The sequence below is a fragment of the Protopterus annectens genome, chromosome 4.part0 (genome assembly GCF_019279795.1).
Source record: "Protopterus annectens isolate FY-2018-M chromosome 4.part0, PAN1.0, whole genome shotgun sequence".
In the NCBI taxonomy this organism is placed as follows: domain Eukaryota; kingdom Metazoa; phylum Chordata; order Ceratodontiformes; family Protopteridae; genus Protopterus; species Protopterus annectens.
Window position 1 is genome coordinate 178,225,064 of NC_056733.1, and position 24,847 is coordinate 178,249,910.

At 42.7% G+C, this 24,847-nt stretch overlaps 1 protein-coding gene across 2 annotated transcripts in view; it reads left to right on the plus strand.

Moving 5' to 3' along the window:
- Nucleotides 1–24,847, plus strand: part of PGS1 (phosphatidylglycerophosphate synthase 1) — a 2,908,952-nt gene that overhangs the window by 1,552,118 nt on the left and 1,331,987 nt on the right. For both annotated transcript variants that reach the window (XM_044068164.1, XM_044068163.1), the window contains exon 5: nt 23,988–24,177. In XM_044068164.1, the coding sequence (XP_043924099.1) occupies nt 23,988–24,177 (190 nt within the window). The remainder of the gene's footprint in view (nt 1–23,987; nt 24,178–24,847) is intronic.

Consider the following 24,847-nt stretch of genomic DNA (forward strand, 5'->3'; position numbering starts at 1 on the left):
TACCCTGGCTTTCGCCACCCAAGAAAATTATTTTCCTGTGCCCCTGTCGAGCAGAGCCACAGAAGTGATCCCTGGGGTGAATTTCCTATTTCCCATCCAATCATCAAGATTGTTCTTGAAGAGTGCTAATGAGAAGCTCCGTTTGACACAGATAGGTAGTCTGTTCCAGAGTATGGGAAGTCTCTGCGACAGGAATCTATCCCTCCAGCATGTTCTGTTTATTGTGGTGACAAGGTTTAGGTCCCTAGAGCGTGTAGCTCGGAGGGATTGGGATTTCTTTAAGTGGAGCATGTCCAGCAGCTCTGGGTTTGATATAGCTTTGTATGTTAGGCAGAGATCACCTCTGAGTAGGCGATATGCGACGGAGTAAAGCTGGAGTTTTTTGAGACGGTCTGCGTAGGGCATATGTTTGAGGCCAGTAATCCTCTTTGTAAGGTATTTCTGTGGCCTTTCCATTTGTTATAGATGTCTTGTGAGGTACATACCAAAAGGGGCGTTGTACTCTATAATGGGTCTAATGAGTGATGAGTAGAGGGGAACAATGACCTCTTTTTTTCTGGATGAGAAACCTTTTGTGATGAGGTGAGCCACGTAGAAGGATTTCCTGACCACTGTGGCGATGTGATTATCAAAGGAGAGACTACTGTCCACCTGTGTCCCAAGGACTCATCACATTTTCAGCGTTAAGTAGACTACCAGCTATGTGGTAGCTCATGGGTACAGAGTTTTTACCAAAGGGGATGACAATACACTTTTTGGCATTGAGCTTCAGGCCATGGCTTTGACACCAGGCATCTGTCTCAGTGAGGCCCTTTGTAATATGTCCATATCGTTAGGAGTTTTGATTATGGCTCCTAGTTTGCAGTCATCTGCAAACTTTGTTAGCCAAAGACCTTCTGTGTTAGCCTGTACTTCAGAGAAGTAGATACCAAACAGGAGAGGAACCAGGACTGAACCCTGTGGTACTCCACTTGTCACGGGTTTGAGGTCAGATTTGGAGTGTGCAAGTTTTACAGTGTGGGTTCTGTCCGTGAGCCAGTTGGCAACCCATCTTGTGATATAGGGATTTATACCTAGTTTTGTGAGCTTATCTATAATTCCAGAGTGGGGGATGGTGTCAAAAGCCTTGGCGAGATCTAGATAAGCTGTGTGAACCACCTTACCCTCATCTATGGCTTTGGTGACTGCTTCAAAGAAGTCAGTCAGGTTTAGGAGACATGATCTGCCTTTTACAAATCCGAACTGGGTAGGGTCCAGAGTTTGGAGATTACCAATGTCTTTGTTTATGAGTTCCATGGTGATACATTCCATGGCTTTGCAGACCAGGCTCGTCAGGCTAATCAGGCGGTAGTTCCCAGGGTCCGTCATGGCTCCCCCTTTGTGAAGTGGGATAACCGTTGCCGTGCGCCATTCAGTGGGCACAAAGCCTGAGATGAGGCTATGATTGAACATGGTACTTAGGTAGGGTGCCAGTTCATTCTGTAGTTCGTGTAGAACGCAGTCTGGGATATTGTCAGGTCCCATGGATACTGTGTTCTTGGCTTTGGAGAGTGTTTTTTTACCTGTGCAGCCATGATTACAGGAACTTTACATTCTTCTGGTGTAGAGATGGGCCCTCTAAGGGGTGAGAGGGGGGTAAAGTTAGCACTGAACCTATCTGCCAGGATGTTGGCAGTATCAGATGGTTCTGTATATTTAGTGCCATTGTGCTGTAACTCAGAGCAGATCTGAGTGTTGCCATTGAGATTCTTAACATAGCTATAGAATGCTTTGTGGTTGTCTTTAGAGTCCGTGGCAATTTTGTTTTCGTAACTAGCTTTGGAGGATTTTCTGAGGGATCTCAGCTTCTTACTGAGGTCGACCAGTTTCCTCCAGTCATGGGATTTTACTCTTTTTTGTAACAGTTTCTTTATTCTGTTGTAGAGTTTGTTTATGGCAGAGGACCACCAGATTGGCTTCCTTTTTTTGGAGGATAGCATCTTGGTTCTATTAGGGATAGCATGATCCATGCACATGTGTAAGTGCTTATAAAGTGCATTTGTGTAGGCTTCAGCAGTCGTACCTCTAGTGTCCGTCTGCATGGGTGTCATGAAGTTTGCCACTTCTGTCTTAAGAAGTGTGAAGTTGGCTTTGGAGAAGTTTTTTACGGTGGTTTCCCTAATTGGGGGTGGGGGTGGGATGTGGATGTCTAGGGTGATTAGCTTGTGGTCGGATCTGACCAACGAGGAATTGACCTCTGGTGTGGAACACCGGTTGCCCATGTTGGTAATGACCAGGTCTAGGATATTGCTGCCCCTGTTGGGGGTGTGAATAAGTTGATCCGAGGTGTTGGAATTTATGAATTCCAGAAAACGTTGAGCAAAAGAGTTGGTACATGAGTCGTTTTCCCAGTTAATGGTGGGGTAGTTGAAATTGCCCATTATTAGTGTGTTAGGTTGTACCCTAATACTTTCCAGTGTATCAAGAAACGAGGAGTGGGAATCCTGGGGCATGGTGGGGGGTCTGTAGCAAGCTACGTTTTGGATTGCGGTCTTGCCCAGAGTTAGTTGCACTTGGATAATCTCGGATGCATTATGCCTTGAAGTGTGGATATCATTAATGAATATGGACACGCCTCCACCTTTAGTGCTTCGTTCCGGGTTAGGTGGCTGAAAGGTGTGATATGAATTATAGCCTGGTAATGCAGGGGTGCTCTCTGGAGCTTTGAATCAGGTTTCTGTCATTGCACAGATATCGATTTTCTCCATTTTGAGGAGTGCCTTGAGTAAGTGCATTTTGAGGTTTAGACTTCTAGCATTGAGTAGCATTACCCTCCGATTTTGCTTGCTTGTACCTGTTACAGTGGTGAATTTGTCATCTGAACCTTGCCTAAAAAAGGCACTGTAGGGGTGGCAAGAGCCTTAGCCAGTATCCGGAATCCCAAGGGCGACAGGTGCAGGCCATCTGTGGCAAAGCATTGTGGTCTGTCGATCATGTCGTCCCAGGCAGACAAATACTGGATCCCCTTAGAATGACACCAGAAGCTTAGCCAATTGTTGAAGTCAATAATTTTGTCCTTGTACTGTGGCATCATTCTGGGTGATGGCAGGGTGCTACTCAGGGCCAGGGTCATACCTGCCTGGGCTACAAGATCGGAGAGCTCCTCCATGTCTCTTTTCATGTAGTCCAGGGAGGTACGTCTCAGGTTATTCACACCAACATGGACAATGACAGTGTCATATTTGTACTTGTTGTGGAGTGACGTGAGTGTGTGCGTTGTGTGGTGGATCCTGGCACCTGACAGGGAGCTGACAGTAACTTTCTCCTTGTTTAGCCTGGTGAGTGGAACATCAGTGTGCCTGACTATAGAGTCACCTATGATTAGGTTCATAGGTTTATAGGTAGGTACTAGGCTATTGGCCCAAGGGCCTGCGTAAGCCTACCCAACAAGGTTCCCTGGCTTACGCCACCCAAGAAAGTTATTTTCCTGTGCCACTGTCGAGCAGAGACACAAAGTGATCCCCGGAGTATATTTCCTATTTCCCATCCACTCATCAAGATTTTTCTTAAAGAGTGCTAATGAAGAACTTTGCTTGACATAGATGGGTAGCCTGTTCCAGAGTATGGGAAGTCTCTGGGACGGGAATCTATCCCTCCAGCATGTCCTGTTTATTGTGGTGACAAGGTTTAGGTCCCTAGAGCGTGTAGCTCGGAGGGATTGGGATTTCTTTAGGTATAGCATGTCCAACAGCTCTGGGTTTGACATTGCTCTATATGTTAGGCAGTGATCACCTCAGAGTAGACGATATGCTACGGAGAAAAGCTGGAGTTTTTTGAGACGGTCAGTGTAGTGCATTTGTTTGAGGCCAGTAATCCTCTTTGTGAGGTACTTCTGTGGCCTTTCCAGCTGCTGCAGATGTCTTGTGAGGTACATTCCAAAAGGGGCGTTGTAATCTATAATGGGTCTAATGAGTGTCGAGTTGAGGGGAACAATGACCTCTTTTTTCCTGGATGAGAACCCTTTTATGATGAGGTGTGCCACGTATAAGGACTTCCTGACTACTGTGGTGATGTGACTGTCAAAGGAGAGACTACTGTCCACCTGGGTCCCAAGTTCTCTTATCACACATTCGATGTTAAGTAGATTGCTGCCTATGTGGTAGTTCAAGGTACAGAGTTTTTACCAAAGGGGCTGACACTGCACTTTTTGGCATTGAGCTTGAGGCCATGGCTCTGACACCAAGCATCTGTCTCAGTGAGACCCTTCTGTAGGATGTCCATATCATTTGGGGACTTGACTATGGCTCCTAGTTTGCAGTCATCTGCGAACTTCGTTAGCCAGAGGCCTTCTGCGTTAGCCTGTACTTCAGAGAAGGAGGTACCAAACAGGAGAGGTCCCAGGACGGAACCCTGTGGTACTCCACTTGTCACTGCTTTGAGGTCATATTTGGAGTCTGCAACTTTTACAGTGTGGGTTCTGTCAGTGAGCCAGTTGGCAACCCATCTTGTGACGTAGGGATTTATATCTAGTTTAGTGAGTTTAGCTATAATTCCAGAATGAGGGATAGTGTTGAAAGCCTTGGCGAGGTCAAGATAGGCTGTGTGAACCACCTTACCCTCATCTACAGCTTTGGGGACTGCCTCATAGAAGTCGATCAGGTTCAGGAGGCATGATCTGCCTTTCACAAACCTGAACTGAGTGGGATCCAGAGTTTGGAGATTACCAATGTCTTTGTTTATGAGTTCCATGATGATACATTCCAATGCCTTGCGGACCAGGCTTGTCAGGCTAATAGGTCGATAGTTCCTGGGATCAGTGGTGGCTCCCCCTTTATGGAGTGGGATAACTGTTGCTGTGTGCCATTCAGTGGGCACAAAGCCTGATGCGAGGCTATTATTGAACATGGTGCTTAAGTGGGGAGCCATTTTGTTCTGAAGTTCGTGTAAAACGCAGCCTGGGATGTACCATGGATGCTGTGTTTTTGGCTTTAGAGAGTGCAGCTTTTACCTGTGTAGTTGTGATTACAGGGACTCTGCATTCTTCCTGTATAGATATGGGCCCTTTAGGGGGTGAGGTGGGGTAAAGTTAGCACTGAACCTATCTGCCAGGATGTTGGCAATATTAGTTGGTTCTGTAATTTTCGTGCCATTGTGCTGTAACTCAGAGCAGATCTGAGTGTTGCCATCGAGATTCTTGACATAGCTATAGAATGCTTTGTGGTTGTCCTTAGACTTAGTGGCGATTTTGTTTTCGTAGCTAGCTTTGGAGGATCTTATAAGGGATCTCGGCTTCTTACTGAGGCTAACCAGGGCGCTCCTCCACTCATGGGATTTTACTCTCTTTTGCAACAGTTTCTTCCTTCTGTTTTACAATTTGTTTATGGCAGGGGAACACCACATTGGCTTCCTTTTTTTGGAGGATAGCGTCTTGGTTCTGTTTGGGATAGCACGATCCATGCACTCGTGCAAGTGCTTATAGAGTGCATTTGTGTAGGATTCAGCAGTTGTAACTGTATTGCCCATCTGCATGGCTGTCATGAAGTTCACCACTTCTGTTTTAAGAAGCATGAAGTTGGCTTTGGAGAAATATTTTTACCATGGTTTCCTTAATGGGGGGTGGGGGCGGGATGTGGACATCAAGGGTGATTAGCTTATGGTCGGATTGGACCAACGAGGAGTTGACTTCAGGTGTGGAACACCAGTCACTCATGTTGGTAATGACTAGGTCTAGGATATTGTTGCCCCTGGTGGGGGTGTGGATAAGTTGATCCAGGGCATTGGAGTTTATGAATTTCAGAAAGTGTTGAGCTAAGGAGTTTGTACACGAGTAGTTTTCCCAGTTAATCGTGGGGTAGTTGAAGTCGCCCATTATTAGGGTGTTTGGTTGTACCCTAATACTTTCCAGTGTATCAAGAAATGAGGAGTGGGAATCCTGGGGCATGGTGGGGGATCTGTAGCAAGCTACAGTTTGGATTACAGTTTTGCCCAGAGTTAGTTTCACTTGGATAATCTCGGATGCATTATGCTGAGCAACTTGCCTGGAGGTGTGGATAACCTTAATGAATATGGACACGCCTCCGCCTTTAGTGTTTCGGTCCAGATTACATGGCCGAAAAGTGTGGTATGAGTTATAGCCTGGTAGTGCAGGGGTGCTCTCTGGAGCCTTGAACCAGGTCTCAGTCACTGCACAGATATCGATGTTCTCCATTTTAAGGAGTGCCTCGAGTGAGTGCATTTTGAGATTTAGACTTCTAGCATTGAGTAGCATTACCCTCAGTTTTTGCTTGCCTGTTCCTGTTACGGTGGTGAATTTGCCATTTGAACCTTGCCTAAAAAGGCACTATAGGGGCAGCAAGAGCCTTAGCCAGTATCCAGAATCCCAGGGGTGACAGGTGCAGGCCATCTGTTACAAAGCATCGTGGTCTGTCGACCATGTCATCCTAAGCAGACAGATACTGGATTCCCTTAGAATGACACCAGAAGCTTAGCCAATTGTTGCTAAGGTGCTTACTCAGAATTTGCTGTAATGCCACAGTTACAGTCAATAAATTTGCAAGAAGATTTGTTTGAAAAGTCAGATGTAAAGTAAGGTTGTGATGTCATTAACCAAAGTATATCCCTCTGCTCATCCCCATTCAGAATGTGCTCAAGTACCATTGCTCACCATAGTGTCAGGGTTGATTATCGTGACCCAGTCATGTTATTGTTTAAGTAAGTCTTACTGTTTATATTTGCTCAACTGTTCTGTTCTGTTTACTCAAAGATCTGTTGTCTTCTCTGATCTATTGCTTGCTACTTCAGATAATGGTGTTTCTCCCAAGATTTACCTTATTTCTGTTCATTTCTTTTTTTTTTTATATATACTCTGTTGGCTCGTTATTTGTCTTGGCATTTGCTGCTAATATGTCTTATAGTAAGGAACTTCTTTTGTTTGTTCTTTGCATTGGTTGTATATATCTTTTGTAGATAGGCATATCACCTGGATGAAATACCACATACTCAAGAAATGTTTCAGGTAGGTCCCACCTCCCCTCTGGTGGTGGAATCGCTGTGTGGGATACCATGGCTTCACTTATGTTAACTGAGCCATTACCATTTGAAGATGTATCCTGTTTTTCAACATCTTGTGTTGTGGGACATCCCCCTGGTTCCCAATGGCTTGTCAGGGTTGATAGCCGGGGAGCTTTTCTCCCCTAGTCCAGACACGGGTGTTATTAATGCTGGGTCTGTCATTAATGAGGCAGGAGTTACTTCTGACAATAAACTGTGTGAGGATAAAAGAAGGAAGCTTTTATTTTTTCCACTGCAACTAGCAGCTGTGCCATATGTCCGTTTTAGATTGATGCACATAACAGTACATACATTATATAACAAAAAAATCACTCTGTCGATAAATTAGAGCTAAAGTAATTAAAAGTACTGCAGTTAAGTACTGTTCAGATTCAGTAAGCCATATGAATTCAGATCCTGTAATTTATTACAGAACTACAGTAAGCTGTGTGAATTATCTTCCTGTAATGACCATATAGCTAATTTCCTGAAACTCTCATTTTCCTGTTTTACAATTAGTCAGAAAATTCCAGAATGTTCAATTTTTAGACCATATTATTTTCAATACATCTGCTGTTTGTGGTTCTGCTTCTGGTTGAGCTCACTAAAAAGAAAGAGTTGTAATACCACCAATCTACTGATAACATACAGCTTTGCCTTGCCTTCCCCTCCCGTCAGAGGTCTGTGACAGCTTTGAATTTCCTTTCTGATGGCCTTGATTTACCAACTTGTGGACATGTAGAAACTGGCTGTGACTCAGCATATCCTAAACAGCTTCTGTTGGCTTTACACACCACACACAGGCTCAGGGACTCCAGTCTTCGAATCTTAAGCCCCACCCCATATTTTCCCTAAGGGAGGAGGCTTGAGGTTTTTTTTGAAGGTGCAGGGTCTGGCAGTTGTACTTGTTGACAGTTGACAATAAAGGACTAAATGTGAGCTGTACTGATGTGTGTGTCTTCTTCGGAGAAATGTTTCTCATACCAAGCACCTCTTATATCTGGATGGCATGGCTGTGACTATGTATAACTTATTTTCATCACACCTGGACTTCTATTTTTCCCTGTACTTGGGACTTACCAACTCTTAGGAGAATTTCGCTGCTTGGTTTCTTATTGGTGCCTTATGTTACCATCATATTTTCACTGGTTGTTCTGAGTCTTCACGGGTTATCTGTTCAGTTGTATAAAATCTGCTAAAGTTCTATTTTATAATATATTTTTCTCTACATGACTTGGCCTCCACCATCACTGTTTGAAAGTGTTACTCACTTTGTACTGTCAAGTTTATACTCAATGCTTTGTCTTCTAGTGGCTGCTGGTGGTTCTGAGAATGTGGCTGCGTCCTTCTGGGATACATTCATTTTCTTTTCTGGTTCTGCACCTTTAGAGCTTACTACCTGAATAGCTTCAGGAGTCCCCACTACTTAATGGTTTTAAAAGGTCCCTTAAAACCCACTTGTTTCAGCTCAGCTTGTTTTTTAGTAATTTATTGATTTTTGACTTATGCATTCAATATTTTTATTGCTTTTGTTATTCATTATTTATGTTTTTAGATCTCTTTGCCCCTTGGGTTTATGCGGCTAAATAAAATTTTCAGCAGTTTAAGTATATAACAATTTATTTATCTATGTTCTCTTTTCTTTGACTGCTATCAGTGGCTTTCTTTAATGGTTCTTGTTGTGTTTTCCTCCAAGACTGTGACTTTAGTGTGGCCTCAGAGCTTTTCTATTATGATGATCTGGTATTTGTTGTTTTGCTTTACATTAGTGTGATATTACTCTGTATTGTGGCACTGGAGATTGCTTCTTATGCCATAAGTCTGCTGGTGTGATTTCCTGTTATTTATGCTCTATATACAGCTGTTTAGAGAAGAATGAAGGTCAGCAGGAGTAAGACAGAATATATATGTGTGAATGAGAGGGAGGATAGAGGAATGGTGAGGATGCAAGGAGTAGAGGTGGCGAAGGTGGATGAGTTTAAATACTTGGGATCAGTAGTTCAGAGTAATGGTGAGTGTGGAAGAGAGGTGAAGAAGAGAGTACAGGCAGGATGGAGTGGGTGGAGAAGAGTGTTAGGAGTGATTTGTGACAGACGAGTACCAGTAAGAGTGAAAGGGAAGGTCTACAAGAGGGTAGTGAGACCAGCTATGTTATATGGGTTGGAGATAGTGGCATTGACAAAAAGGCAGGAGTTAGAGCTGGATGTGGCAGAGTTAAACATGTTAAGATTTGTACTGGGTGTGACGAGGGTGGACAGGATTAGGAATAAGTATATTAGAGGGTCAGCCCAGGTTGCAAGGTTTGGAGACAAAGCCAGAGAGGCAAGATTACGTTGGTTTGGACATGTGTTGAGGAGGGATGCTGAGTATATTGGGAAAAAGATGCTAAGGATGAAGCTACCGGGTAACAGAAAAAGAGGAAGGCCTAAGATAAGGTTTATGGATGTGATGAGAGAGGACATGCAGGTGGTTGGTGTGACGGAGCAAGATGCAGAGGACAGGAAGAAATGGAAACTGATCAGCTGTGGCGACTCCTAACGGGAACAGCCGAAAGAAGATGATGATACAGCTGTTTAGATTGGTAATTGTGCTGTGTATATAGATTTTTCAAGTGCTCATCCCTAAGCTTTATCTCCAGAATTACTCTGCTTCAGGATATTTGGAACTACGTTCTATATTTTTCTGCTAGCTGTAGCACCATGCCCACCTGTTATATTGTATTGTTTGTTAACTGTGAATGGACTATATCACACTATATTGCACTTTTTCTGTTCATTGTGGCATCCAAGCACACTAATGAAGATGTCATAGTATAATACTGTGGTGTATAGCCTCATACTGTGCTGTTTCTAATGCCCTGTATTTTAGGTGCTGTTTTAAGTATCTATACTACTTTTGTCTGGTTTGGTATTCTAGTTGCTGTTGTTTTTCTTTCGGCTTTTCCCGGTTAGGGGTCGCCACAGCGGAACTCCGGTCCGCTACTGATTGGCAGTCGATTTTTATGGTGCCGAGGTGCCAGCCCGATGCCCAGCCTTCAACGAAGGCACGCCCATTCACGCATGTCTTTTGAACACCACTCGTCCATGGGGAGGACATGCAGACTCCACAAAGAAGGCGCTCCAGCCGAGAATCGAACAGGAGAACCTCTTGCTGTGAGGCGACAATGCTACCGCTGCACCACTGGTATTCTAGTACACTGGTATAATCAGTTCTCTGGGATTCTGCTGTTAATGAGCATTTGTTTGTATCATTAACATACCTAGGGAGAGGTGAGAGGGGCAACCTCCCTTGGCACAAAGTGTTGGGAGGAGGGGCAATGATCAGCCGACCCCAAAAAGCCAGTATTGCATTTTACGTCAAACCTGAGTCCTATAGCGCTCCGTGTATGGTCTAAACTGTAGTAACTGCTTGCTACAGTTTAAAAATGTTTTTTTTTTACTAAAACCTGAGCTCTGCAGCACTTCATGCATGCAGAATATAACCTGTAACAATTGTTTCTTATATTTGTAGCAGTTTGCTACAGTTTAAAAATAAGAATTTGTTCTTTTTTAAACTAAAACATGAGTGCTGTAATGTTCCGTGTAGGCAGGATATAAACTGTTTGCTATAGTTTAAAAGAAACATTTTTTAAGACAATATGTTCTTCACACAATATGAACTTCACACTTCAAAAACTCCCTCAAATCACATCTGATGAGTACTTGGCTATGTCTATGTGTGTGTCTTTCGGCTTTTCCCGGTTAGGGGTCGCCACAGCGGAACTCTGGTCCGCTAATAATTGGCACTAGATTTTTACGTGCCGAGTTGCCTGCTCTGACGCTCAGCCTTCAACGAAGGTACGCCCATTCATGCATGTCTCCACATAGAAGACGTTCTAGCTGAGAATCGAACAGGACAACATCTTACTGTGAGGCGACAATGCTACCGCGGCACCACACCGTGTGTTACTTAAATTTAAGTTTTCCTTCCCTTCTCCCTTATACCCATGAACAACTACCAAGTTACTCGCTGTAATGCTCTACAGTACTAAAACTCTAATAGATATTTTTCCACACTGAAAGTACCTTTTAATCCCTGCTGGTGAAACTTCTCTAATTGCTGAAAAGTGTTTTGACTGTCTTTATATTTCAATATGAATATCTGTTTGTCTGTTGCATAATGTACCCTGTCTGTTTTACAGTTCTGTATAAAAATATTAACAGCTGTTAACCAATGTGGAGCTTTTCTCCCTGGGCCTCCGCTGAAAATTAACCTAGTCCAGTCGGAATTTCCCAGTTAAATGTAAAATAAATAAAAAAATAAATAAAAATGTTGAAGGAGGGTTGGGAGCAGGGTACTAAATTTAAATGGTGGTATTGGGATGTTACATCCTTTTTTGCTGTTTGATGGAAGAGCTTATTACAGTGAATTGCCCCCCCCCCCATTTTTTTTTTTGCTCTTCACTTGAAGAGGGGGGGGGGGTGTTGGTTCTAGCTGCACTCCTGGTCTGTATCACATATTTGCAGACTATATTGATTTACCTCCCTCATCTCCATTTGAAGGTAACCCCAGAAAGCATATGCCCATCTCCTCTGTTTTCAGGTGTAGAATATCTTCTTTTCTTGTCTACATCATTCCTTGCTACCTTGGAACCACTGTCTGCCCTTACTTAGTTTATTGCCAGCCTTCTGATACTAGTCATTTTGAGGCAGTGTAGCACCTGTCTTACGTATACTGGCAACCATTTATTGTTAGCATTCAACCAGACTATTTTCAAGGGTTGTATGCATTTGCTGAAATTGGAGGCTGACATGTCTGCTTCTTGACTACCATACACTAAAGTAAAACCCACATACTGTGGTCCTGAAAAAATAGTTTCATAGGTAAGTACTACATTAGCTGCCCTTGCAGCCCATTTTAAGCCTAGTCAATTTCTGTTTTGGTGCTTGAAGGAATGTATCCCTTTTGGTGTTAAATCAGCCTTATCAGTCCCATGGTTGATCATAATATGTTAAAACTAGTGTGAATAACTGGGGTCATACCATAGCTAATTTGAGGTCATGGGATAAGTTTTCTGTTACCCTTCCATAGGTCCAAGTTGTGCTTACTTACAGAGTAGGATGAGGAGTATATTCCAGAGGAGTGGTATCCTCTGCAAGATATACCTGTTCCTCCAGATTGTTTTGTTGATATTACAGAAGGGGTTTAGATCCGTGGACTGAGTACATCTGACACCATTTAACTTGCTGATGTGCTAGTAGATCCATTAATATTGGTTGGAGGATGCCTTGTACACCAGATACAGGTTGCCTTTTAACAGTCTGTAGGATACTGATTATCTTGGCAGGGCTTTGAGGCAATCCATGTAGGACATACCTTTAAGCATTGTATCCTTTTAGTAAGGTACATCTGTGGATGTTACAGCTGTATCTGCCTAGAAAGATGTATGCAAAAGGGGCATTATACTAAATGATTGTCCTAATGAGGGCCAAATAAAGTCCCCTCCTAAAACCGCCTTGGTATCACACAAACAGGAAAAGGCCTCTGCCACATGTTCATACTTCTACCTTTGCACCTGCACCTGCTACCACTGTCTCTAAACACACTACACAGAAAACCGCATCGTCCAAGGCCAGCCCAAACAAAGATCACTTCAGCAGCATGTCAAAGCTACTAAGGCATCTGAGCATGATGTTGCCCAAGGTGCTGTTTTTATTTTAGGTGACTCAGTCATACAAATGTTCTGCTTACCAGGCTGAGCAAAGACAATGTGATAGTTGTCTATGAGATCTAGGATTCAGGACATCTCAATAACATTTAAATCCCTCCCTGCTAAATATGTTTGCAGTCTGACTATTGTCCATGTCAGATAATTGATCTTGGGTGCTTCCCCTTGGGGAAGATGAACTACATGGTTGAAGTCTCTGTGACTGAGTCTGGGAAGACACTAGTCTTGAGTCTCATCTTGCTGTCTCTGCGGATGATTCCACAATATAAACAGAAAAAATGACTTCCATAATTGGCTATGGTAAGTGTTATCATTCTAGGGGATCTAATGTGGGTCAGTAGCGTGGCAGATGATGATAGACAGTCCTGTCTTTTTTGGCAGGGATGGGCTGCATCTCTCCCAGCAGGGCTGTCATGCATTGGCTAACATTCTTTTGGTCCCACCCCATAGTACCTTTTTTGTGCAAATTGAGTCTTATAGTGCTTCTATGTTATTATGTTCAGATCAAGCGTATTAGAATCTTGTACCTCTCAGTGTTGGGAGTCTAAACAAAAAATTGCCCAAACTTGATGCTTTCTTGACCCTGGAACATATATATATATATATATATATATATATATATATAATATATATATATTTTTTTTTTTTTTTTTTTTTTTTTTTTGTGTAGTTACAGACACACAGTCCAAGTGTTGTGAAAAAATTCCTCATTTTTAGCACCCATCACTTGTTCAGTCTTCCAATAGCCCATTGACTCATGGCACATGCAACATGGTAGTGAGCTAGAATGCCTAGATATCTTAGTGTAAGTAAATACATCAATTTATTTATTTTTATTTGTAAATTATGTAACCTCATCTATTTCTCCTGCTACCCATGATATCTTCCTAGAACAATGTGAGTCCTTAACCATTACGTAAAGAACAGTCATTCTAAATGATTTCAACTACCCGTCTATTAATTGCCAAACATACACCACCACCAATAAATATGCACAGCATTTCCTAAACCTTGGCTCAGGAAATGCTTTCCTCCATTAAGTGAAATATCTAGCAAGTCTCGCATTTACCAGTATTTAAACCTAACTGCTCTGCACTAAAGGTCTCCCCTTCTATTGTCAGGTCAGGCTAACTTGATATCACATTGATATCCTTCTATTCCTATGTTGCTGTATTCTTAGTGTGGGATTCCCCGCCTCAGGCAACCCGAACGTCGGCTACTATACACAAGCTCAAGTCTGGTTGCTGTAGGTGCATGGGACATTGCACTTAGGGCCATAAACCAGGGACCTTAAATGTGATGTCTGCATGCACAGACCTCAGAACTTTTCAGCCGCAGATGACATCATATTGATCGCTTCGTTCCTATATTCGAAGACTTCTAAAAAGCTAAGTACCCCATTGGGGAAAGTTTCTGTTTTTTTGCTTGAGCTTGGTTAGCTGTAGTTATCGTTAGCCGATGTCAGCTAAGAAGGGCAAATGCTGTTGCAGTCATCAGATACCGCATAAAGATATAAACTACCATTGTGTCTTTTGTCTAGGGAAGGAACATGACCATATTGCTTGTTCCATTTGCCAATCTTTTGTTCCAAAGACCCTTCTTAGCCATCTGGCCGTCCTCAACTTATATTTAGAGAACCAACATTTCAAAACTCTTGCGCTCAGGATGGATCCCGAATCAGCTGTTCTGAGTGAACCACCACGGAAAACAGCCAAAGTTTCCAGGCCTACCTCCGTTGCCTCTCCGCCATCGGATGTCCCACCAGCTTCCGATCTAGAGATTGAGGGATGTCCGATTGAACCGTCAACTTCGACAGCTCCCACTGAGGAAGCCGCTTCAGAAGTTACGGCCTGCTCATCCTTGGAGATAGCACAGACGTCGGTCCCTACCAGTGTTGAGGGAGAACCAGAAACAGTTGGACGACCAACAGAGATGTCATTACCTGAAGCCTAGGCCCCAGAACCCAGACCTTCTCCCACTCTAAGCAAAAAAACAAACACCTGACTCCTACCCCAGAAGGAGTCCCAGACTGGCAGTCATTTACTAATTCCTTGATGTAGGCCTTTATGGCTCTTAGGCCCACAGTCTCTTCTCCCTCCACTATTCCAGTGCTTAGTCCTAGGCCTGCCTCTGCCACTTCTCTCCCCTTGCCTACTACCCAAGAAGGAGAGGAGGATTTAGAACCTTACTTCTCATCTTTTGATGAGTCTGTTTCTTATGCCTCACAAATTGCCTCTCCTGTGAAATACTGTTCTCCAGATGAGGAATCCATTGAAGGGGACTCCCCACCAGAGGATATTACATTTGGGGAAACAGTAACAAAGATGAAAGAATATTTCAAATGAGACACTACCCAGATGACTGACATCCAGAGGAGGTATTTTGAACTCCTTCAAGTGGAATCACCCTCCCCATCAGCCATCCCACGTGTCTTACCTGCATACCTGGATGGTTTTGCCTCTACATCCAAGAATGCAGACTCACAGCTACCTGCTCCTAAGAGACCTGACAGGTTCTATAAAGTGCCTGTTGACCAAAAATTCTTAGTTAAGCCTCCCTTGGTCGACCCTGCAGTTATTGCTGTCTCACCTGATAAGCAATCCAGACTGATTGCTTCAGCATCTCTTCTGCCCACTGATCAGAATAGCAAAAGCATGGACAGGATTGAGAAAAAAGTTTACACATCCTTCACCCTGGCCTTCCGAGCTATCAGTTACCAAACACACATGGTAAAATATGCCCTGGACCTAGTTTCACAAGCCTTCAATCTTTTGGCTGCCATCCCTGACTACCCTCCCAAATCTGACATAGCACTGAAACTGTCATTGGCTTCTCAGGTAGCCAGACATTCCATTAGGTGCAGTTATGATGCCGCAGAGGCCTCTGCGAGGTCTGCAGCTTCTGCTTCAGTTCTCTACAAATACTCTTTGCTTTGCCTACAACCACTCCCTGAGGATTTCAAATCTAAAATTATGGATGCCCCATTACACCATAACCTTTTGTTTGGCAAACAATCTGCATAACTTTTTAAAAATCTGCAGGAGAAAAGTAAGGAGCTGCAGGACATCAAACATTTGCTTGTGTCTCCTATTCTAAGTATTACAGGAATTATACTGCACAAACTTCTTTTGTCAGGAGAGCTCCTTCCTTCGGCACCCTCTCCTCTACCAGGCACAGGAGAGGAACCAGGAGGCAAACTTACTCCAGACCTACTCCAAGACAGACTTTTCAGGATAGAAGTGCACCCAGCAATGCATGACTGCCTTGCCTATCTACCGTTGTCAGTCCGCTTACCCTGCTGCCTCCCCTTTTGGAAGCAAATCACATCAGACCAATGAGTACTGACTATCATTCAAAATGGATACTTCCTTTCTTGGAAGGAAAAACTCATCCCAGGGCCCATCCCCTTTCCACCCAAAAATCTAATTCACATCTTTCCTCCCATTCTACTAGACTTCCAAAAATTAGGAACAATAGAACCTCTCCCTCCAGGGCAGGAAGGAAGAGGATTTTAATCAAAATTTCTTTCTGGTCCCCAAAAAAGATGAGCCTTAGAGACCAATGCTAGATCTATCCTTCCTAAACCAATTCCTAAAGGTACCATCTTTCAGAATGCTATCCGTTTAAACTCTTCCAGCCCAGGCCTACATGGCCACACTAGATCTAAAGGAGGCTTATCTCCATATTCCCATAAAACCCTCCAACAGAAAATTCTTACATTTTACTGGACCCTGTTCTCATTTTCAGTTTACAGCCTTGCACTTTGGTGTGTCTACTGCACCCAGAGTCTTCACAAAATGCCTAGCCCCAGCCATTGCCTACTGCAGGACGAAAGGTGTCCAGATCTGTCTATACCTAGATGGCACTCTCCTTCTAGGAGAAACAGAAGACTTCCTCCAAACTCATCTCAGGTTCACCACCTCCCTTTTACAAAACCTGGGTTTCACCCTCAACTTAAATCCTCCTTACTCCCGCAGCAAGACAAAATCTTTCTGGGATGCAGGATCAGGATAGACCTGATGTGGGCTTTCCTTCCCCAGGACAAAGTCCTCCCTTAGCAAGAATGCACATGTGGAAGTTCCAATGGTACCTGAAAAATGTGTGGTCACAACACCAACACTCCCTAGAGCAACTAACTCCCATTCTGCCCTGCCTCAGAGCAGAACTGCGGTGGTGGATCAACAAATCCTTCACAACCTGGGACTACCACTTCAAATCCCCTCCCCCACCCAACTTATGCATACAGATGCATCAGACCTAGGGTGGGGAGCCACCTGCAAAGGTTTCAGGGTACAGGAGGCATGTAATCCTACCCTTCAAAAAAAGCATATCAATGTGAGGGAAATGATTGCAGTTCTTCTGGCCCTGGAGGCTTTTCTTCCTATTCTCCAACTGGGCCTCCTTGAAATATTCACAGACACCTTTGCAGGCTAGCTCTACAAATTTGGGACCTCGTCTCTAGGCACAGATTGACCCTGCAGGCCTCATACATCCCCTCTCAGGATAACAAAGAAGCGAATATTCTGAGCAGAACATCCTCTCTACAGCACAAGTGGATGTTGAACAGGGAGACCTTTCTAGACATTGTCCACCGATGGGGCACACTTCAAGTGGATCTGTTTGCCTCCCCCCAGAACAGACAGTTGAACAAAGTCTGCACCAAGGATCGCTCTCCACCTGCCTGGAGGGTGGATGCCTTCAGCATTCCATGGAAGGGACTGTTTCTATACGCTTTTCCACCCTTCTCACTAATCCAAAAGGTCCTACTGAAGGTCAGGAAGGATAAACCAAAAATCTTGCTGGTGACTCCCTACTGGCCAAGGCAACACTGGTCCCCCCTACTTCTCTCATTAGCCAAGGGCAATCACCACAAGTTACCCCACAAGGTGGACCTACTCACACAACAAAAGGGAACTTTAGGAAATCCACCAAACGCTCACTCCGGATTAAAAAACAAGGTTTATTCAGACTTAAAAATGTAAGCGCTTTTGTCCCTTTTTATAATTAATACAGAAACTTCATCAGACAATGTTACACAAATACCACACCCTTTAAATACTTCAAAAGCATATGACATCACTTTTTCAAACATATGTTAAAGAGATATAGTATCTAAAAGGACATTATATTTAAAAAAAAAGTCAAGAAAAGTTCTTCAGCAGCAATTGTATACATAATCGTACACAGGTATTAAAACAAGTCACCCTTCACCTACAAACACCCGACAGTATAATAATAATTCAAGAATATGGCATAAAAGTCAAACAAGATATAAACCAAAACTGGTCTGATTAAGTTAGTACATTAAATGACAAAGCCTTCCTCAAAGGGATGGACTCAGCATCCATTCTGGAAGCAGCCACCTGATCCACAATTCACACCTTTACCAAACACTACAAATTGGGCCACGTCTCCAGAGCCAGGACAGGCTTCGGTAGATCAGTCCTGCAGGGATTTCTAGAATCTTCCACTTCTACCTCCACCCTTCCCTCTAATTAAGCTGTGGTACTCTCCCACACTAAGAATACTGCAACATAGGAATAGAAGGACATAGAATAGTTGTGTAAAATCTTACCATAACCATTGATGTCCTTCTCTTCCATGTTGCAGTATTCCTTCCCAACCTCCAACCCCCTGTATTTAGTTTGAACATGGACATAACTCTTAGGTGCTAGGAAGCTCTACCCTTCACAAAGAGCAGACTAGCCAGCATATGACACTTGACACTTCTGACATCACTTGTTACTCTCTTTAGGATTGTCTGACTGGTCTTCAAGTTCTGAGGTCTGTGCGTGCAGACATCACATTTAAAGTCCCTGGTTTATGGTCCTACGTGTGACGTCCTATGCACCTACAGCTACCAGGCTTAAGCTTTTGTTTAGGAGCCGATGTTTGGGTCGCTTGAGGCAGGGAATCCCACACTAAGAATACTGCAACATAGAAGAGAAGGACATCTATTGTTGTGGTAAGACAACTATTCTTTCCCTTAGAACCCTACTCAATGTCTATAACCAATGCCACTGGTTTCAGGGATTTATCTAAGACCAATCTCCTTGCCCTGTCAGGTGACTCTACAAAATGTAAAAGCTGTCCTCCACTTTGACAACCCAATCACTAAAATTCCCATTTGAATTCCTGTATAGGACACATCTGCACCATCCTCCCAAGTATGATGGCAAATTTAAGAATGAGTCCCCAAAGTTTAATCTTCTTTAAATGAACTATACCAGAAAAGGAAAAAAACTGTTAGCATTAAGGAACAAATATTTATTTCCCTTCCTCTAATCATAATGTTAAAAAGCTAAGCCTGTAAAAAGATCATAAGAAGAACAAATCCTGTAGAGCAAAACACAATCTAATTATTGCAACCTTCTGTAAAGATAATTGTTAAGGTGTATTTAATTATATTATTAACCTTTGTAACAATACCCAGTACTGCACTGAACTGCTCTCCAACAACACATTTCTCAGACCTATAAGAAGATATAACCAGTATTCTTCAAGTAAATTTATCCTCAGTTTTGCCCCACTGTCCTTTCCTGCTTACCTTTCACACTCTCCAAAATTAGCCTACAACAACTCCTAAATGCCATCTCCAAGACTGAAAGCACCAGCTGCTTGAGAACCAACAATATATCTTGTCTTCTAGTTGCTTATAAATACAGCTTAACTGATTCTGTCATAAACCTCAGACTTCCCACCGGATATGTATCTGAACGTTGGAGGACACCCACTGTAGTGCCATTACACAAGGATGAGCCCCATCACCAACCCTAGGAACTATGGACCTATAATTCTCACCAGTGTTATCTATAGAGTAATGATGCAAATTATAATGGAATTCATAAATAATGACATGGGTATTTTATGGTCTCCCAATCGCACTCATTTCAGTTTTGTGATGGGTAGATCCTGTTTATTGAACTTCATAATATTTTTTTTTCAAGAGGGTGACTGAAGCACTGGATAATGTTAAGTCAATGCACAGTATCTTCCGTGGTTTGGAAAAGGCCTTTAACTTTATTCCTTACAGTGGTGTCATAAATTATTTCATTAGACTAGATGTCATCCCCTGCTAGATCACAATCTGGCTTATTGAAAGAACAGATATGGGAAGGGTTGGTAGCCTGCTTTCTAAAAGGTTTTTCACCAGTGATAATGTTCTACATTTCTGTGCTGGGTCCACACCTGTTAAGAGTTACACTTCTCTGATATCTGGCCTGATATCTGTGGGCTGTGGCGTACAAAGCTCACAGATGACCACAAACTCATTGAGATCATTAACTCCCTGAACGAAACACATATCCTGTAGGATGGTATTAGCCGCACTAATTTTCAGTGTATAGACTACAGCCTAAAGCTTAAAGCAAGAAAATACATTCTAGTACTCTTTGGTAAGCAAGGACACCCTTGTGCCTCCCACATTGACCACACTCTCCTCAAATGTTGATGCTGTTATTTAAAACTACTTATTTAAAGGGTACTAGCTGCTAGTACAAGGGTCTAGGGAACTACTAAAGGGGCGGTGAATGCCACACAACGTGGCTGGGCTAATATATGCCTTCGGGCAGATAGCTCAGTACCAACCTATGAACCTATAAAATCTAGGCACACTGATAGATAATGAACTGTTCTTTAACCAGTCTGTATCAACTAATCATAAACGGTGCATACCCCAGATCAAGTGACGTTATCATCTCTCTCTACTTCTCCTTGATGAGGCCTGTAATAAAATATAATACCTCCTTTGCCATGTACCTATCCTAGCATATAGCCCAACTTGAGAGGCCCCAGGGGCTCCTAAGAAAGAAGGCTTTTATATGTATGTTCTCCTTAGCTTACTGTGAATGACTGGAAGATGCATCACTATTCCCTGTCTCTTACAGACTCCTGTATGGTGACCTCAGTTTACCTTATAAGGTTACGAATTACCTCTACTCTGCCAGATCCGGTACATATCCATTAAACCTGTAATACTGTCACCACTTGTCCAAGTGATCTGAATCCATATCGCAGTACAACTATAACCTGTTGGTGTGATAGATTTCCTTCTGAAAGGATGACTTCCATATAGAATAGGCTTTCCATTACCTTGTTAAACAGAGCAGTTCCTTAACTCTCTTCAAAATAAACACTGACAAGTGGATGGGGAGACAAAACTTTATCTCTGGACTGTCCTGTCTGGCTGTTATTAACAGTGGAAACGTATAATGGAAATACTGTTGCTGTGCCTCTAAGGGTCTGCTAGACTGATTGCTTAGTAAGAATCTACAAACCTAAGAAAGGGTCCCTACCCACTTCTGTTATGATGGTGTGATAATGGGACCACTTTGCTACTTGCTGAGGCATTGGACTACCTAGTGTTTTACGTCAAATGTAAGGAATCATAATTACTCTCCTGAGTTACTGAGATGGCAGTATGGTTTCTAAATGGTTTTGTCTTATGCTGTTCCCAGTGGTGACAATTTCTTTATTCATGTATTCATCTTGGAGGAAGCAGTTTCTCCTGCTGCAATTTTGGGACATTACTTATTGGATAATGGGGTCCTTCATTTCTGGTGGGTGTGTTCTGTGCAACTTTTGTCACTATAGCAGTGCATGCTTAGTAGGAGTTTTTGGAGTAATTGCAAAATTCCAGATCAGTGTCCTGCACTGGCATATGCTTTAATGGTCTTTTATTTGACTGATCTCTACCTTCATCTGATTCTATAAAAACATCTGAAAATACAGAAGGGAAGCTTGTGTGTGCCTTACATAGAAAGAAATGATGCAGGTAAGGAATTTTCTTCCATTGTTAGGAACTGAAATGTGCATGATAAAGGCACTGACAACAGATCTCAGTCATGTCATAGGACCTTTAGTGAGTATAAAATAATTGCACTTTTTTTCCTTTTTGCAGTATTTTTTACCAAACTTAGGAAAACAGTAAACTTAGAGTCACATGCAAAAACAAAATTCAAGGAGACAAGCTTGATGTGTGTATAGTTTTGATTGCTGATAAAAGGATATTTATTAGTGTAATTTAGAATGCTTCAGATAAATGAATTGCATTTTTGACAATGGTTTTTCACCACATAGTTGGGCTCCTAAAAACAGAGGTTTAGTTGCATGACAGTCACATCATACATCAATGCACTGTACGAACACGTACACAAATGCATGGATCTCTCCATGCCCAGTAGAACTAAGACGCTCTCCTCAAAAAAAAAAAAAAGGAAGCCAATCTGGTGGTCTCCTGCCATAAACAAACTCTACAACAGAAGGAGGAAACTGATGCGGAATAAGGTGAAGTCCCCGGCCTCAACAAAAGGTTGAAATCCCTCATCAAATCCTTTAAAGCTAGCTATGAAAACAAAATTGCAGCAGATAGTAAAGACAACCACAAGGCCTTCTATAGTTATGTAAAGAATCTCCGTGGCAATACCCAGATTTGCTCTGAGCTACTGCACAATGGTACCTTCTATACTGAGCCAACAGATATTGCAAATATACTGGCGGACAGATTCAGTGCTAACTTTACCCCCCCCCCCAAAAAAAGACCAATCACAATACCAGTAGATTACCAGGCACCCAGTATTACTGCTGCACAGGTTAAAACAACACTGCCCAAGGCCAAGAATACAGCTTCTATGGGACCTGACAGTATCCCTGGCTGTGTTCTACATGAACTACAGTGTGAACTGGCACCTTACCTGTGTGCCCTGTTCAATCACAGCCTCACCTCAGGCTTTGTCCCTACCGAATGACACACTGCTACAGTCATCCCACTCCATAAAGGAGGACCGACTACAGACCCTGGGAACTATCGCCCCATTAGCCTGACGAGTCTGATATGCAAAGCTCTGGAACGCATCATCTTGGACCTAATAAACAAGGATATAGGGACTCTCCAAACTCTGGATCCTACACAGTTTGGTTTTGTGAAGGGTAGATCATGCCTGCTCAACTTGGTCGACTTCTTTGAGTCAGTCACCAGAGCTGTGGATGAAGGTAAAGTAGTTCATACAACCTACCTTGATCTGGCCAAGGCCTTTGATACCATTCCCCACTCAGGAATCATAGAAAAAATAACTAAGCTAGGCATCAACCCCTATATCACTAGGTGGGTTGCAAACTGGCTCACAGATAGAACCCACAGTGTGAAAGTAGCTGACTCCAAGTCAGACTGCCGACCGGTCACAAGTGGAGTCCCACAGGGTTCGGTCCTGGGTCCTCTCCTGTTTGGTATCTACTTCTCTAAAGTCCAGGTCAACATGAAGGGACTCTGGCTGACAAAGTTTGCAGATGATTGCAAGTTGGGAGCTATTATTAACTCCCCAAGTGATGTTGACATCCTACAGAAAGGCCTCAATGAGACCAACCATGGCTTTAAGCTCAGTGCCAAAAAATGTGTCTTCATCCCCTTTGGGAAAAACCCGGTTCCCTGGAATTTCCACATTGATGGTAGTCCACTGAACACAGAAGGCGTCATAAGAGATCTGGGAACACAGGTTGACAGCAACCTCTCTTTTGACCACCACATTGCCACTGTGGTCAGAAAGTCCTTTTGTGTGGCACATCTCATTACTAATGGTTTTCCCTCATTAGGCTAATCATCAGGTACAATGGCCCATTTGGCATGTACCTCACTAGACACCTGCAACAACTGGAGAGGCCACAAAAGTACCTCACAAAGAGGATCCTAGGCCTTAAACACTTGTCCCATATGGACAGACTCAAAAAAGTCCAACTACTGTCTGTCTCATATTGCCTACTTAGAGACAATCTCTGCTTGACTTACAAAGCCATATCTGACTCAACTCTGTTAGAAATGCTACATCTAAAGAAATCCCAATCCCTCCGCACTACACGCTCTAGAGACCTCAACCTCATTACCACAATCAACAGAACATGCTGGAGGGTGAGGTTCATAGCCCAGAGACTGCCCATGCTATGGAACAGACTTTCCATACATGTCAAGCAGAGCACCTCACTGGCCCTCCTCAAGAGAAATCTTGATGAGTGGATGGGAAATAGAAAATTCATCCCGGGGATCACTCCAGTGGCTCTACTCGACAGAGGCACTAGGAACTAATGTTAGGTGGGACGATGCCAGGGTAAACCTATGGGCTAGGCTTGTAAAGGCTCCAGGGCCATTAGCCTAGTACACACCTATGTACCTATGAACCTATAATGTACACATGTAAGATAATTGTCATTATCTGTGTCATTTGATTTTAAAACTAAGCTTTATATTTTTGTACTGTTTCAGGTAAGAAAAACTCACGAACGATGCTTCTGCCTTTGTTGAAGAAATTCCCAGACCAAATACGGATTTCTCTGTACCACACTCCAGATTTGCGAGGGATCCTTAAATTGCTAATGCCTGAAAGATTTAACGAGACCATTGGACTACAGCACATTAAAGTCTACCTCTTTGATGATGATGTCATCCTTAGTGGGTGAGTGTTAGTTTACTTGTGACATGTGTTGATGAGTAAGCTTCATTTATAGGCCAAAGACATAGCTGGAGAAACTGATACGTTTTGTGTTGTCTGGCAGCTGGGAAAGAGTTTAATGCTAATGTGAGTCAATATCTGTTACGTGATGTAGGGCAGGTTATAACATTTTCTTCAAGTGCATTGTTGAGAAAGTGAACCCAAGATCATATACAAGCTGTGATTTTGTATTTAAAATACTTTTGCTACTTGTTAGGATCTCCATTTTTAAAAGTGTAGTACTAATTAAGGTGTTCTGTTGCAAAGTGCTACTTCTGTGCTACTTGTTGAGGCATTGTGCTGTCTGGTATGAAGCATCTGTTCATCACAATGTAGTCTGAGCGGTTAATACACTAAGAATAATAGAAAGAATTACTTGTAAGTAGTTAATTAACTAGATCCAGTGTTTTTAACGCATTAATTTTTACTCAAGGTGTACATTTCTTATAAAAATCTTTCTTTCACAAATGGATTTTAAAAAGCTCATAGCATTGTTACATGCAACCACAGTATATAATTTAATAAGTGTAACAAATAAGTACTTTTCAATATTTTATATTGTTGTTTAGTAACTTTTAATTTACCTGTAAAGATCTGTTATCAAGATATGGATTTGCATTTAAAATTATTTTCA